The sequence below is a fragment of the Eschscholzia californica genome, unplaced genomic scaffold (assembly GCF_041429995.1).
Source record: "Eschscholzia californica isolate CP2 unplaced genomic scaffold, dmEscCali1.0.p SCAF_1, whole genome shotgun sequence".
Taxonomy (NCBI): Eukaryota; Viridiplantae; Streptophyta; class Magnoliopsida; order Ranunculales; family Papaveraceae; genus Eschscholzia; species Eschscholzia californica.
This window is the reverse complement of record NW_028238198.1, coordinates 1,596,105-1,611,805: the sequence shown is the minus strand read 5'-3', so window position 1 is coordinate 1,611,805 and position 15,701 is coordinate 1,596,105. Positions and strand designations below refer to the sequence as shown.

Below are 15,701 nucleotides of genomic sequence, written 5' to 3'. Positions count from 1 at the left end.
ATTCTTATAAGCATTCTTTGCCTCACAGAACTTCTCATAATTCTATCAGTAAAGAAGAAGATCTCATGGCACCAGGCACTTCACATAGTTTTGTAAACAAGAACCAACCTATCTCATCTCCGGGAGCCGCTCGCCGAGAGTGTAATGGCTCGAAGAAGATCGGTCTGTCAATGGACGCAGTCATTAAGGTGTTTTGTGTTCATACGGAACCGAATTTTTCGCTTCCTTGGCAACGGGAACGTCAGTATAGTTCAACAAGTACTGGGTTTGTTATTAGCAGGAAAAGAATACTAACTAGTGCAAAATCAGTAGAGCATTATACACAAATCAAGCTCAAGAAACGTGGGTCTGATGTCAAATACTTAGCCTCAGTTTTAGCCATTGCCTTTGATTGTGATATTGGTAACTTTTTCTCATAAAACTACCTTAGATTTTTTAATATAGATATGTTCTAAACTTTTATGTGATTTGGCAGCAATGTTGACAGTGAAAGATGATGAATTTTGGGAAGGTATTTCGCCTGTCGAATTCGGGTTCTTGCCTGAACTTCAAGATTCTGTCACTGTTGTTGGCTACCCCATTGGAGGAGAAACAATTTCTGTCACAAGTGGCGTTGTATCGCGTATAGAGATCTTACGTTATAAACATGGGTCGATTAATCTATTAGGAGTTCAGGTTGAGGGTTTAAACTTTGATTTCGATAAAATTTGTTTTAGCTTAATATAGAGTTATTGATAAAGAATTTGTTAATGGAGTTGATTTTGCAGATTGATGCAGCTATAAATGAAGGAAACTCTGGTGGTCCTGCTTTTAACAAGGAAGGAGTTTGTATTGGTATTGCATTTCAGACTCTTATCGAAGACGGAGCAGAGAATATTGGTTATATTATACCAACGACTATCGTTAATCATTTCATCGAGGATTATGAGAAGAACGGCGAATATACAGGTAAGTTTATACAAGATTGGAGTTTACTGTTAATTTTTTTATGTATATTCTAATCAGTTTTCATCCAGGTTTCCCGAAACTCGGGATTAAGTGGCAAAAAATGGAAAATCCCGATCTTCGCGAGGCAATGGGGATGGGTTTAGATCAGAAAGGTGTTCTTATTAAAAGAATTCAGCCAACATCATCTGCATTTCAGTTTTTAAAGCCATCTGATGTGCTTATTAGCTTTGATGGAATTAACATTGCTAATGATGGAACAGGCACGTGTACCTTGACTTAGTTCATTTAAAGCTGATGATATTGTTTCATATGAAGTTCCAGATGGTCCATTCTGTGCCTGTCAAGGCCCGTTGTGCGTTGGGTGGGTGTGGTCCACGAGCTAGCTCAAGAGGTCTTGGGTCTCTCTCAAGTCTCACCCCGACGTTAGCTCAAGGGGTGAGGTGGACTCTGATACAAATTGAGGGTGTGGTCCATGGGCCTTACTTGCCCCAAAGTGTTCTTGGACCTATATCATCCCAAAACTAGCTCATGAGGCCGGTAAAGTTTTCTCTCATACTTGACCAGTGACCACCACACCTTCCCACAACCAATAGGGGACTAATACCAACATGTTGGGACACCGTGTGTCCGTTGCAGTGACGGGCCTTTTCTGGGCTGACACAGACCATTGTGAAACTCTACTTCTGTAGTATTGATTCACTGTCTTCTTTTTTCTTCCATTTGTGATTTCAGTGCCATTTCGGAAAGGGGAGCGTATCGCTTTCAGTTACCTTGTGTCTCAAAAATATATTGGAGATAATGCCCTTGTCAAAGTTCTTCGCAACTGCGAGATGCTTGAGTTCAACATTAAAGTAGTCGTTCCGAAAGAGCTCATTCCTGCACACAGTAAGGGTGGATTGCCTCCTTACTATATTATTGCTGGATTAGTCTTCACTGTTGTTTCTGTTCCATATCTTCGTTCTGAGGTGTGAACTAATGAGAGAAATTTTCATTTCAGTATCTCAATCTATCTCTTCTTCGACCTTGTCTATCGTTTATTAGTAACACGCATGTTTGTTTCTTGTTTGTTTACCAGTATGGGAAAAAATTTTATAGTAGTGCACCAGTCAAATTGGTGGACAAGAAATGGTATTCAATGGCACAGTCGGAAAACGAAGAGCTCGTGGTGATCTCTCAGGTTTTCCTTCTCTTCTTTATCGTTTTTTCCATCTCGTTTATCTATCTCTAGGCCTAAGTAGGACTCACTTATCGTATATTTGTGTAGGTGCTTGCTGCTGATATAAACATGGGCTATGAAAACATTGTCAATACACAGGTTAGTCAGATAACTTTGTGAAAATTGTAACTCCGAGCTTAATTTCTTTAGTTTCCTGAAACACGATTTATGTTACACAAACTCCGTTTAGGTTATGACTTTCAATGGCGAAACTATCACGAATCTCAAGCGATTGGTGAATGTGGTTGAGAATTGTGAGGATGGATTTTTGAAGTTTGAATTGGAGTATGAAAAGGTAGTTGTCTTGAAGACCAAGAAAGCGAAAGCAGCAACACTTGACATTCTCAAAACTCATTCTATACCGTCTGCCATGTCTGAAGATTTGAACATGACCTGAAGATTTATGTATAATAACATTTTTTCAATATCCTCTTGTTCTTGTATTTTGATGGATCATATGGCTTAATACTTCGGATACACAAAATGGGTCTATTTATAAGTTTCTCTCTATTTGTTCATTTCGTCCGAATTTTCTCCTCTAATATGAATATATTCTATATGGCCGAGTTTCGTAAGACCAAAACTTCTCTTTGTAACTCATAATTCACAACAAGTAGTGAACCTAATTGTTTGTTTGGCTACACTATGACACAATCATCGCTCAATAACTTTGGGTTACAAGCACCATGACCATAGGGAAACCCTTTTGGAGATGGAGATATATTATTAACCTCTGGTTGCAAGTGTAGTACCTTCTAAATCAGCTAAAACCTAAGCTAGACTAGTAGCGAAAGGACTACCTCAAGTAACACATGAGATTTACATAAGACTGATGTTATGTTTGTGTTTGGAACACAAATAACCTTGCTCCATACTTACCCATCTCTCGCTTTCTCCATCCCTCTTGTTGACAACCCACTATGTACTTCTGTTAGAAGTAAAAGTCGCGGAAGCTATCGAACCTATCCTAGAAATTGATCCGATTATGAAGATTAATCGAAAAGCTAAGCCAAAATCTAAATATGCAAGCAGAATTAACGAGGTTCGGCTTTAAAGCCTACGTCCTCGGGCGAACAAGAAATCTTTATTGAAGGATAGATGAAGACGACTCACACAACCCGCAAGTTCGTCCCAAGATGGTACCGTATAGAAATTAACCTTCTATACTAGATCTTTGACGACCGAGAAATTAAACACCGCTCAAAACTATGAACAAAAAATTTCTCTCTCACTTGCTCTCTCTCTTTAGCTCTCTCTAAAGAAGAGTTGTTGTTGCTTGTGTTGATGTTGTGTTGATGATGGTTACAAAGCACTCAGCCCACCTATTTATATTTAATATAAGTCGGTGGGATTGGGTTGTGCCGACTCCAAATTGAGTAAAAAATTGGAAACCAATTTGGCTCCACCAACCGACTTCAATTTGGTTTCCAAAACTGCCTCCAATTGATTTCACCAAACCGCCTCTCTTCCAAGCCATGAAACCGCCTCAATCCAAGTCATGAAACCGCCACTTACAATTCTCCACCTCGTACACAATTTGATACTCTTCAAATTTTGGACGAACACCAGGATACTCCTTGTAAGATATATTTACTTGTAACTTCATCCGACTGCGCCATATGACCATTGCTGCCTACGTACCCTTTTACAGGATCAAGCCTACCGTAGTTCTACCAACCCTTCACATAAAGATTACCTTGTCGCCATTACGCCCTTTCGGGCAACTTAACACGAGCCGATTTGTAGCAATTTCAGGCAATGCTGAAACTTGCTACACGTCACCACTTTAGTCAACTTGTCTGCGGGATTCTCATCTGTGTGTACCTTCATGAGAGAAACACCACCTTCCTCTATGACATCTCGTACAAAGTGATACCTGACATCGATATGCTTAGTAGGAGCATGATGAACCTGATTCTTCGTCAAGTGGATTGCACTTTGACTATCACACCATACATCTACGCTCTCCTGCTTAATCCCTAGATCATCCAGAAGACCCCACAACCACAATGCTTCCTTCACACCCTCGGCCATAGCCATATACTCGGCCTCCGTAGTAGATAACGCAACTGTAGATTGTAACATCGATCCCCAACTAACTGGAGCACCATGTACCCTAAATACATAACTAGTAGTAGATCGTCTTCTATCTAGATCGCCAGCATAATCCGAGTCAACATAACCGCTTATCTGACATGTGTCTCCACCAAAGCACAAACCCGTATCAACGGTACCCTTTAAGTACCTCAAGACCCACTTCACAGCTTCCCAATGTGTCTTCCCCGGGTTTGCCATAAACCTACTAACCACACTGACCGCTTGTGAAATATCCGGACGAGTACACACCATAGCGTACATCAAACTGCCAACTGCACTAGCATACGGTATACGATCGATATGATCCTTCTGTAGGGATTTATACCCTTCTACTAGTGTTTATAGCGGAAATATGACATCTAATGTCTACACTAGTATTCCCAGGATCACATGCAAAACTAGTAATTAATCTAATGGAGATAGTAGATTACCTTAATCGCTTTTCCCTCGAACTAGTTGAATTGATTGAAGAAGACCAAGAGCTTCAAGTGTAGCTCCTCTACTTGGGACACGAGCAATCAATTTGATCTCCCACCTTGTTGTATAGCTAGCACACCAATGGTGGTTGGAAAGAAGAACACCTTCGTCTTTGACTAGATAGATAGTTAATGGGAATTAGCTCACTTTCTCCTCTCTACTTGATGTGGTAGAGTAAGAAAGCTTAGAGAGAAATTCCACACCTTATTCTCTGCCCTAAGAGTGTTTATATAGAACCCTAATAAGAATCCACCTCCTTTTAGGTTTCCTAAAACACCCTTTAGAATAAGATTTAGGGAAATAGTCGAAAATAGCAACTATTGGTATTTTCTCAATTCCCTAAGGAGGAGGTTCCCAAACACCACGAAAATTGGCAGATATAATGTTTATTATATCAGCAACTAACCCTCCAAAATTCAGCCCAATCCGAGTCCTAGAAGTACCCGAACCGGTCTAGGCCCAAAAACCCTGTTTTTGGCCTTTTTGTACTATCTTTGCCGAATTCCTTTTTAGGCCTATGAGATATGTTTATGGGACACTCCCATGATTATATCTCACTCCCACTACTCATATCCTAGATCAATTTGTCACTCTTATGTGTAACCCGTTGTAGGATCCGATCGAAGTTAGCCGCGAATTACTTCGTAATTCGACGATCGTAGTTGGTCTCTAGCTACAACTCTACGATCCCTAAATCAATCGGACTTGATGATCTTCCACATCAATTGTCCTATCCGACAAATTGTTCGCATTGTCACCTTGGTCGAAGGACATCTCCTTCAACTCCTTCAGACTCCCACTTGGACTTAGAACAAGTGCAATGCCTCGATTCCCGTGTCAATTTAGTATCCATCTGATATGTCACGTCATTCAGACTTTTTTGATATCCGAGTACAACTGTAAAAGACAAACGATTAACTTTAATCCGTTTGAGCGCGGCCACGCATTTTCAGTTGCTACTCATCAAGTGGCCTTGAGACACTTTGTACCTAATGTGATTAGGGTGACACAATCCATTCTTGCGCTCCCACTTAACTTCATGTCTATCCTGTCCTTCCCAGTATCCGTCTTTATAACCTCCTTTTACGGCGCGGCGTTTAACGGAACCAAAGTCGGGCATTCCTTACATAAGATGAGTGGAGCACTCATGTTTTGAGGAATCTCTCCAATTGTCTTTATGAGAAGTATTGACGTTCATCACGAGTGATGTACTTCTCATTTGAGGGTTATCCAGTGTATAAACCTTTTACACACCCACGTAGTCGAATAGAATATACTATTCATATAGCCCATGAAACTGCGCTATCCCATCGACTCCCGTGCTAGTCTTCGTGAGTCATTGTTGTCCATGCAATGACCTGGACCAGGGATTTTTGATAATAATTATTCCAAGTTCACTTAATAGGGTTTCATTCATCAGATCACGTATCTGACAAACCTATTCGGAACGTTTTATTATCGATTGACTGTCGTTTAAACACTAAACCAAGTTTAGACGACTGGTGAAATAATTCTTATTATTTCTGATAACGAGAGTTGTAAATCTGAGCCTCTTCCGTAAAACTCCTTTTACCCACTCAGTTTTACTTGTCGAGGTTTAAAATTATACCTCATGCCTTAGACTGTGTATGAATCTCATACTATGTCTAAGGTGACAGTTTAGTTTGACTACCGTGGTAGTCGGTTTTAAACTTTGCTTATTATCAATTAATTTGAAGATTACTATCTTCAACCTTGATAATATCTAGTAATCTTTACTAGGGTTAAGGCCTTTAATTCTTTGTGTAGTATTTGCAACAGTTCCCGGCTTAAAACACTTTTAGCCTACTTTCTTTCCATGTCTGGAAGTTTGCTACGATGACATGTTCAACTTTGTACTACTTCATCCTTTAGCCTTCTAGGATGTACTAAGTAGTGTTTCGGTTTTCCAATCCGAATTCGGATGTTTAAATGCTAATCATGTCCAACATGATTGACTTTATGTTTTCGAACATAAATGTCTCTCTCATGCGTGCTAGCTCATCGGTGTCTTTTAGACTCCGAGTTTTGCAACGCCCTCTGTCATGAGTTTTTGGGTCGAAATTCTTTTAGACTTTCCGAGTCTTAGATTTTCTGTTTCGGATCTCAAGCATCTCAGCGTACTGAGTCTCTCTAATCCTATCATCCTTTTGATCTATGCTTATAGATCTTCAGATGCCCAAAATGGCATTTTATCCTTTTGTGTGTGGTCCTTTATTGAGTCAGTTCGTTACTGTTATACAACACCTTATGTCGTACTCAATCTTTTGTATGTACTCTGCATACGGACCCGGAAGGTTTGTTTACTCCCACTTACCTTCTTGAAACTCGTGATTCAAGATTTTCTTCATTCTCCAGGAATCAAATTTCTCTGATTGCCTTTTGAATCGAAGATTCTAACTCTTGCGTGCTTTTAATCCGTCGATAGATTTCTGAAGCATGCTTGTGGACATAACTTGATTGGAAGAATCTTTATTCTTCTTGTCTCGTTTCGGGAAACACGAATGTTTCCATCCTTCTCAGTTTTCTATTTTGGAAAACCAATTTAGGTCTTTTGTTGACTTAAATTATCAAGCTTCATGTCTTGACGAGATATGGATTCCACGATGATTTTGGCTTCTAGCCAAAATCTAGAGTCAGTTTCCGTTTCTGCGCAGGTCTTTTATCTCTTCAGAAATAACCTTTATTTTCTGTGTCTTTGAGATTTGACCTTTTAGGGCTTTTGAACAACAATTTGGAATTTTCTCAACTACTTTGAGATATTCCTTTAGAGACACTTTCACTTGTTTTGAGAGTTCTCCGGCGAATGACATTCGCTTTTGTGCGGTGGGTTTATTAGATCATGTCTTTAACCTTTCTTTTTCCGATGAGCCGCAGTTTGTTGCTCTTGGTCGAATTTAATCGACTTGTACAAGTTTCATGATTGTTCTTCATGACCCTCCATGATTTTTCTCATGATCGAATTAAATAGACTTGTACTTTTCTCCCACTTATTCTTTTAATAATTAGTGTTTTCTCTCAGACTACTAGGTGTGCTAATTATTAGAAGAATACTATCATGAGCAACAAACACTTTGTTCTCTTGATTAGTTATGGAAGAAGCCCAAATTTCTTTTAAAAGAAATTGCGTCAGATATTAGCTAGTTTTGTAATGCTTTTACAAGCTTAGCTGTTAGACGGAATTTTGGTAGTTGTGTGAGAAGCTATGTCTAGACTAAATGGATTTTGGAGGATAGAGTTTGATTCGTGTTCTTCATCTTAATCCTTTTGGACACTCCAAATATGGATAGGTTAGAAGTACGTTTGAAGATCAATCTCTGTTTTTGACTCAAGGCTTTCTTTCTTGTCAGTTTGATTCATGTTTTGGTTATAGTGGACTTGTTGTCCTCATCCCTTTCGATTGGGATGAACCTATCTTATAGGTTTTTGACCAAGTTTAGAATCTTTTGGTATAGTTTGTTAAACTTAGCACTTATTAACATCTCAATTTAGAAATAAAATTCTTTATTGATTCTCCATAATACTTAGTACAGAGATGATGTTAAAAAACTAGAAAAACGATTAATCTAGAATAGTGCCTAAAGTAGACTTCGATCCCTTTCAGCATCCTTAGCAGTCGAGGCTTCTGCTCCCTCTTGGATCTTGTCTTCCTTAGCCAAATACTCAGTTCCCAGCTGCGCCTGTTCATTCACAATGAAAGGGCAATTTTAGGTATTACATACCATAATTTGGGAATTTTACAGTATTTGATAAGTTAACTGTTTATACCTGAATTGGAAGCTACTGTTCCATTCTTTTTGTCCTCCAGGAACTTAGGGCAGTTTCTTTTCCAGTGGCCCTTGCCATCACGGTAGAAACATTTGGTGTCAGGAGGAGGACTTTTGTCTTTAGGTTTGGCAATTCGTTTGCTTTTACCTTTTGACGCGGTTTTCTTCTTCTGTTTTCCACCTTTCTTGAACCCTTTGTCCTTTTGTACCATAAGAACGTCCTTCTTAGTCTCCACTATAGCGACGTCCTTTTCGGCTGTTAGAAGCATAGAATGAAGTTCCTCCAACGTTTTATCCCATCCATTCATGTTGTAGTTCATCTTAAACTGATTAAAACCACTATGGAGGGAGTGAAGGATAGTGTCGGTAGCCGTTTGTTGGCTATAAGGGAAACCTAGTTTAGCCAGCTTGCCTATGAGCCTGATCATTTGGCGAACATGAGGCCCAACTGGTTTTCCCTTTTCAAGGCGCATGTCCATAATTGCTTTAGAGGTTTCAAACCTCTCCAATCTCGACTGTTTCTGGAACATTTCCCGAAGTTGTCGCATCATGGAGTAAGCATCCATGTCTATGAACTGCTCTTGCAGAGTCGGTTCCATGGTTGCTAGCATTAAGCAAGTTACGGGCTCTGCCCTTTTCCGCACACTCCTTTCTTCATCTATCTCTTCTTTAGTCGAATTATCATCCAATACAGGAATTGGAGTTTCTAGTACATGTTGCTTTCCTTCCATCCTGAGAACTATTCCTAGGTTCCTTTCCCAGTCAAGGAAGTTGTGCTCATTCAGCTTCTCCTTGTCGAGAAGTGAGCGGAAGTTGAAAATATCTTTTGTCATCTTTAAAACTACATAAAGTAATGGCAAAGTTTTAAAACTCGTTATCGTTTTTGAAAAACATTAGTTTTCCCACATTATTCAATAAAAATCGTCTCCGATTGAATAAGTGATTCCAAGACCCCAGTTCTTCGAAGTAAAGCGGACGAAGGCCCTACCCTTTGACTCCGTCGTTCCGGGTGAGTGAACTACTTCACTGATCATACCTTATGACTCTTGGTTGATAGATTTCATTAATGAATGACTAATCTATCCTTTTGCCTCGAGTATCCAAGACTCTCTTGCTGATCTCGTTGAGTAGAACCATTTAGACGTGTAGGCCTCTTCTATAGGCCTACCCGCATTTTCCCAAGGTAGAGGAGGTACTCTGCGAAGGCCGACCCACCTTCCTCGAACAAGGGCGCAACGAGTGTCTTAATCTGGATAGGCGATTACTCAAGATTAATTTTGGGGACTTTTACGCTAGTCTGGCGTTTGTTATAGTGAACTATTTAGCCTAACTAACATCCACGACATAAAGCGTAAATAAGTAAGTAAATGCGCGCGAGAAAGTAAATCAAGCAGACATAGATCCTAGTATGGCCCCTAACCTAGAAGATCTAATCTCCCTTGGTTTTCTTCTTGTTTCGCCTTTTGGTTCGTCTTGGATCGCCATCTTTGAACCTCCATTGATTTCTCCCACTCGCCTTTGGATTTCATCCTCGAGTTTCTTCAATGGACTCATAGACCCTAAACTCTAATTACAAGACTCTAACGATTCGCAGATCGTATAAACTTGAAATTAAAATTAATTACAAAGCATGCACCCATCCGTGCTTAAAACAAGAATAAGGAAATAAATCTATGGCCATACTAGTTTCCCGCATTCACATCACATGCAATCATATAATATATCAAGGCTAAGAATTATATATGCATGATTATCTTGGGAGATACTTTTGTTGACATCACATGTCACATTGCGGACCTTAAGTCTAAATTCGAAGAATTCAACTAATGGTGCTTTCCGGTTTTATTTTATGATTAAAATCATCTTTTAGAAAAACTCTGTTTTGGGCTCGAGAAAGCCCGGGTCAATTTCGGAAAAAATATTGGTTCGATTCTTAATGATTTCATAAATCAATTTAAAGAGAAATCCGTTTTGGGCTCTTGGATGGCCCGGATTGATTTTGGAATTATTTGGTTGGAATCGGAAAATAATTTTTGGCAAAAACTCCCACTCGAATGATGGTCCCTTTTCGTGGTCCGAAAAGCCTCGAAAAAGCCCGGGACAAGTCCTAGACAAGTCCCGGCCCAAGCCCAAAAAGGACTCGGAGAAGGTCCGGACATAGCACGGCCCATAGGGCCGGCATGTCCAGGCCGAGGCCTATCAAGGCCTGGTCTCGTCCTGGCCGGAGCCAGGACGCTAGTCCATGTACCAGACGCGTTCTAGACGTGTCTGGTACTGGACCGGACCAGCACTAGGTGTCTCGGACTAGTCCGAGACACCCAGAACCTCCCAGACGCGTCTCCAAGACGCGTCTGGTCGAGTGCTCTGGACGCGTCCAAGAAGCTCCTTCGCAGCTGTTGGTCGCGTCTTAGACGCGACCTGGACGCGTCTTCAAGACGCGTCCAGAAGCTTCTGTCGCAGCTGCTGGTCGCGTCTTCAAGACGCGTCTCAGCAGCTGCTCTGGACGCGTCCAGAGGACGCATCCAGGAGCTTCTGGTCCGGCCAGGAAGCTTCCTGGCCGGACACTAGGGTTTTTCAAAACCCTAGTTTCCAAAAAGAAATTTTTTTTTTTTTTCTTATGCAACTTTAAGTTGCTATTTTCCAATTTTAAAACTTTTCTTAAATTTTTGAAATTCCTTTTAGAACACTTCTAAAATTTTTCAAAACTTTTACAAACTTTTTAAATTTTTCCAAATTTGTTTTGAGAGTTTCCCAAACTCAAAACTACTCTTTTAGAACACTTCTAAAATTCCAAATCTTTGTTTTTCAAAAGTTTCCAAAATTTAAAAAACAACTCTTAATCAAACCAATTTTGGATCAAAATCTAGGTTTTTGAAATTTTTCAAAGAACAATTTTGAAATCAATTTGAAAAATCTTTGAATCCAATTCATAATTAATCAAATTTTATGTTTAAAACCTTTTTAAATATAACTATCAACATAATCAAGCATGGATTAGTTTGAAATTCAATGAAATTGAGTCTTTTAAAACACTTTTAATCATCAATTTGATTCTCAATTTGAAAATTTATTGAATCCCATCAAATTATGAGTTTAAAATACTTTTAAAAACATCTTTTAAAATACTTTTATAAACTCAATTTTCAAACTATTAAGCATATTAATTAGTTCGATTCTTAGCAAAAACTAGTTAATGACAAGAGGCTCTGATACCACTGTAGGGATTTATACCCTTCTACTAGTGTTTATAGCGGAAATATGACATCTAATGTCTACACTAGTATTCCCAGGATCACATGCAAAACTAGTAATTAATCTAATGGAGATAGTAGATTACCTTAATCGCTTTTCCCTCGAACGAGTTGAATTGATTGAAGAAGACCAAGAGCTTCAAGTGTAGCTCCTCTACTTGGGACACGAGCAATCAATTTGATCTCCCACCTTGTTGTATAGCTAGCACACCAATGGTGGTTGGAAAGAAGAACACCTTCTTCTTTGACTAGATAGATAGTTAATGGGAATTAGCTCACTTTCTCCTCTCTACTTGATGTGGTAGAGTAAGAAAGCTTAGAGAGAAATTCCACACCTTATTCTCTGCCCTAAGAGTGTTTATATAGAACCCTAATAAGAATCCACCTCCTTTTAGGTTTCCTAAAACACCATTTAGAATAAGATTTAGGGAAATAGTCGAAAATAGCAACTATTGGTATTTTCTCAATTCCCTAAGGAGGAGGTTCCCAAACACCACGAAAATTGGCAGATATAATGTTTATTATATCAGCAACTAACCCTCCAAAATTCAGCCCAATCCGAGTCCTAGAAGTACCCGAACCGGTCTAGGCCCAAAAACCCTGTTTTTGGCCTTTTTGTACTATCTTTGCCTAATTCCTTTTTAGGCCTATGAGATATGTTTATGGGACACTCCCATGATTATATCTCACTCCCACTACTCATATCCTAGATCAATTTGTCACTCTTATGTGTAACCCGTTGTAGGATCCGATCGAAGTTAGCCGCGAATTACTTCGTAATTCGACGATCGTAGTTGGTCTCTAGCTACAACTCTACGATCCCTAAATCAATCGGACTTGATGATCTTCCACATCAATTTTCCTATCCGACAAATTGTTCGCATTGTCACCTTGGTCGAAGGACATCTCCTTCAACTCCTTCACCTTCTCCACCGTAGTAGTGGGAGATTGTTTTCCCGAGAGCCTGAAGTGTGGTGCCAAGGGTGTTGACACCGCCTTCGCATTCTGCATCCCGAATCGAGAAACTACTCGTTCGATGTAACCTTTCTAATTCAAGTACAGTTTCTTACTTGACCGCTCTCTCTTAATCTCCATTCCCAATATCTTCTTTGCAGCGCCCATGTCTTTCATCTCAAACTCTTGACTGAGTTGAGACTTCAACTTATCTATCTCCATATTTCCCTGCTTTGACCGTACCACTTCTCGATCCCATCTTCTTCTTCGTTCAATCTCAACAAGGCTCTGGTACCAATTGTTAGAAGTAAAAGTCGCGGAAGCTATCGAACCTATCCTAGAAATTGATCTGATTATGAAGATTAATCGAAAAGCTAAGCCAAAATCTAAATATGCAAGCAGAATTAACGAGGTTCGACTTTAAAGCCTACGTCCTCGGGCGAACAAGAAATCTTTATTGAAGGATAGATGAAGACGACTCACACAACCCGCAAGTTCGTCCCAAGATGGTACCGTATAGAAATTAACTATACTAGATCTTTGACGACCGAGAAATTAAACACCGCTCAAAACTATGAACAAAAAATTTCTCTCTCACTTGCTCTCTCTAAAGAAGAGTTGTTGTTGCTTGTGTTGATGTTGTGTTGATGATGGTTACAAAGCACTCACCCCACCTATTTATATTTAATATAAGCCGGTGGGATCTGGTTGTGCCGACTCCAAATTGAGTAAAAAATTGGAAACCAATTTGGCTCCACCAACCGACTTCAATTTGGTTTCCAAAACTGCCTCCAATTGATTTCACCAAACCGCCTCTCTTCCAAGCCATGAAACCGCCTCAATCCAAATCATGAAACCGCCACTTACAATATTGTTAGTACTAAAAGTCGCGGAAGCTATCGAACCTATCCTAGAAATTGATTCGATTATGAAGATTAATCGAAAAGCTATGCCAAAACTAAATATGCAAGCAGAATTTAACGAGGTTCGGCTTTAAAGCCTACGTCCTCGGACGAACAAGAAATTTTTATTGAAGGATAGATGAAGACGACTCACACAACCCGCAAGTTCGTCCCAAGATGGTACCGTATAAAAATTAACCTTCTATACTAAATCTTCGACGACCGAGAAATTAAACACCGTTCAAAACTATGAACCAAATTTCTCTCTCACTTGCCCTCTCTCTAGCTCTCTAAAGAAGAGTTGTTGTTGAGTAGTTGTGTTGATTTATTGTGTTGATTGGACCCCTATTTATAAATTATTATAAGCCGACAATTGAAGCCAATTTGAATCCAATTTAGAAACCAATTTGGCTTCACCAACCGACTTCAACCAACCGACTTCAACCAACCGACTTCAATTTATTTCCAGAAAGAAAAAACTGCCTCCAAATTGGAAACCCAGCCAAACCGCCATAGCCAATTGCCAAACCGCCATAGCCAATTGGCAAACCGCCTCTGCCTCTCACAATTCTCCACCTCGTACACCCGAATAGAAGTATGTTTCACGACCGGTGAGAAGATCTCATTGTAGTCGACCCCTTCTTTCTGTGCATAACCATTGGCCACTAGTCTTGCCTTATACCTTGTACCCTTGATTTCGGAAGAATCCTCTTTCTTCTTGTACACCCATTTACAACCAATAACAGACTTACCTTCGGGCAATGGGACAACCTCCCATGTCTTGTTCTTGTAAAGAGACTCCATCTCTTCTTGCATAGCAACCAACCAACTCTCTCTTTCCGCCGCGGTAATAGCTTGTTTGAAGGTGACCGGCTCGTCGTCTTCCACCGAGAGTGTATATTCAACCAGATTTGCCTGCCCGTAATGCCTAAGAGGTTTGTCTGACCCTAACCTCTGTATCGGCTTATATAACTGTTTCGGCCTAGTGTGTACCGAAACATCCTGCTGTTGTTGTTGTAAAACTTGTGTACCTTCTCCTTGAACCTCCTCATGATTGTGTTCATCAATTTCCTCATCCTGAGTATTATCTTGATGCTCCACCTGATCATGATTCCTAGAAACCCGTTGGTCTTCGGCTTCTACTTCCACTACTTGAGCTTTAGTAGACCCAACATCACCACAACTAGGCACCGTAGCTTTCGCCATAGCTACCATAGATGACTCATCAAACACCACATCTCTGCTGATTACAAACTTCTTGTCTTCCGTACACCATAGCCGATAACCCTTGACTCCTGTAGCATATCCTAAGAAACTTGCCTTCTTTGCTCTATTATCAAGTTTGTTACCTTTAACATGGTAATAGGTCGTACAACTGAAAACCCTAAGTCTCCCGTAATCTGCATGTTCACCTGACCACACCTCGTAAGGTATGCCGCCGTCTAAAGAAGAATGTGGAGACCTGTTCACAATATAACAAGCTGTAGCAACAGATTCTGCCCACCATTTTACGCCTAATCTCGAATTGGAGCGCATACATCTAGCCTTCTTAAGTAGTGTACGGTTCAATCTCTCTGCGACTTCATTCTGCTGAGGTGTGTTTACTACTGTCCAGTGCCTCACAATGCCTTCCTGATTACAAAACTCCTTGAATGCCCCATCCGTGTACTCGGTCCCATTATCCGACCTTAACGTCTTCAGCTTTCGACCAGTTTTGTTTTCAATCATTGCTTTCCACACCAGGAATGTGTTGAATACCTCATTCTTATGCTTCAGAAAATAAAGCCAGACAAATCTCGAATGATCATCAACGAATGTAACAAAATACCTGGAACCACCCTTGGAAGGTAACTTTACCGGTCCCCAGACATCGGTATGTACGTAATCTAATACCTCTTTGCTCTTGTGCTTACTTGAAGAGAACGTTACCCTGTGTGCCTTCCCGAACACACAATGCTCACAAAACTCCATGCAAGGCTTCTTCATGTCCTTCAACAAGCCTTTCCCGCACATCAAAGATAGACCCTTTTCTGACATATGCCCATGGCGCATATGCCAAAGCCTCGTACTA

At 40.1% G+C, this 15,701-nt stretch overlaps 1 protein-coding gene across 1 annotated transcript; it reads left to right on the top strand.

Moving 5' to 3' along the window:
• The first annotated feature begins 21 nt into the window (after nt 1-21).
• LOC147563043 (protease Do-like 9) lies at nt 22-2,736 on the top strand. The gene is made up of 8 exons (XM_086633793.1): nt 22-402; nt 476-675; nt 768-948; nt 1,017-1,208; nt 1,681-1,913; nt 2,024-2,125; nt 2,213-2,263; nt 2,355-2,736. Exons 1-8 carry the CDS (start codon nt 66-68, stop codon nt 2,559-2,561), a joined length of 1,503 nt encoding a protein of 500 aa, XP_086489919.1. The 5' UTR covers nt 22-65; the 3' UTR covers nt 2,562-2,736.
• The last annotated feature ends 12,965 nt before the right edge of the window (nt 2,737-15,701 follow it).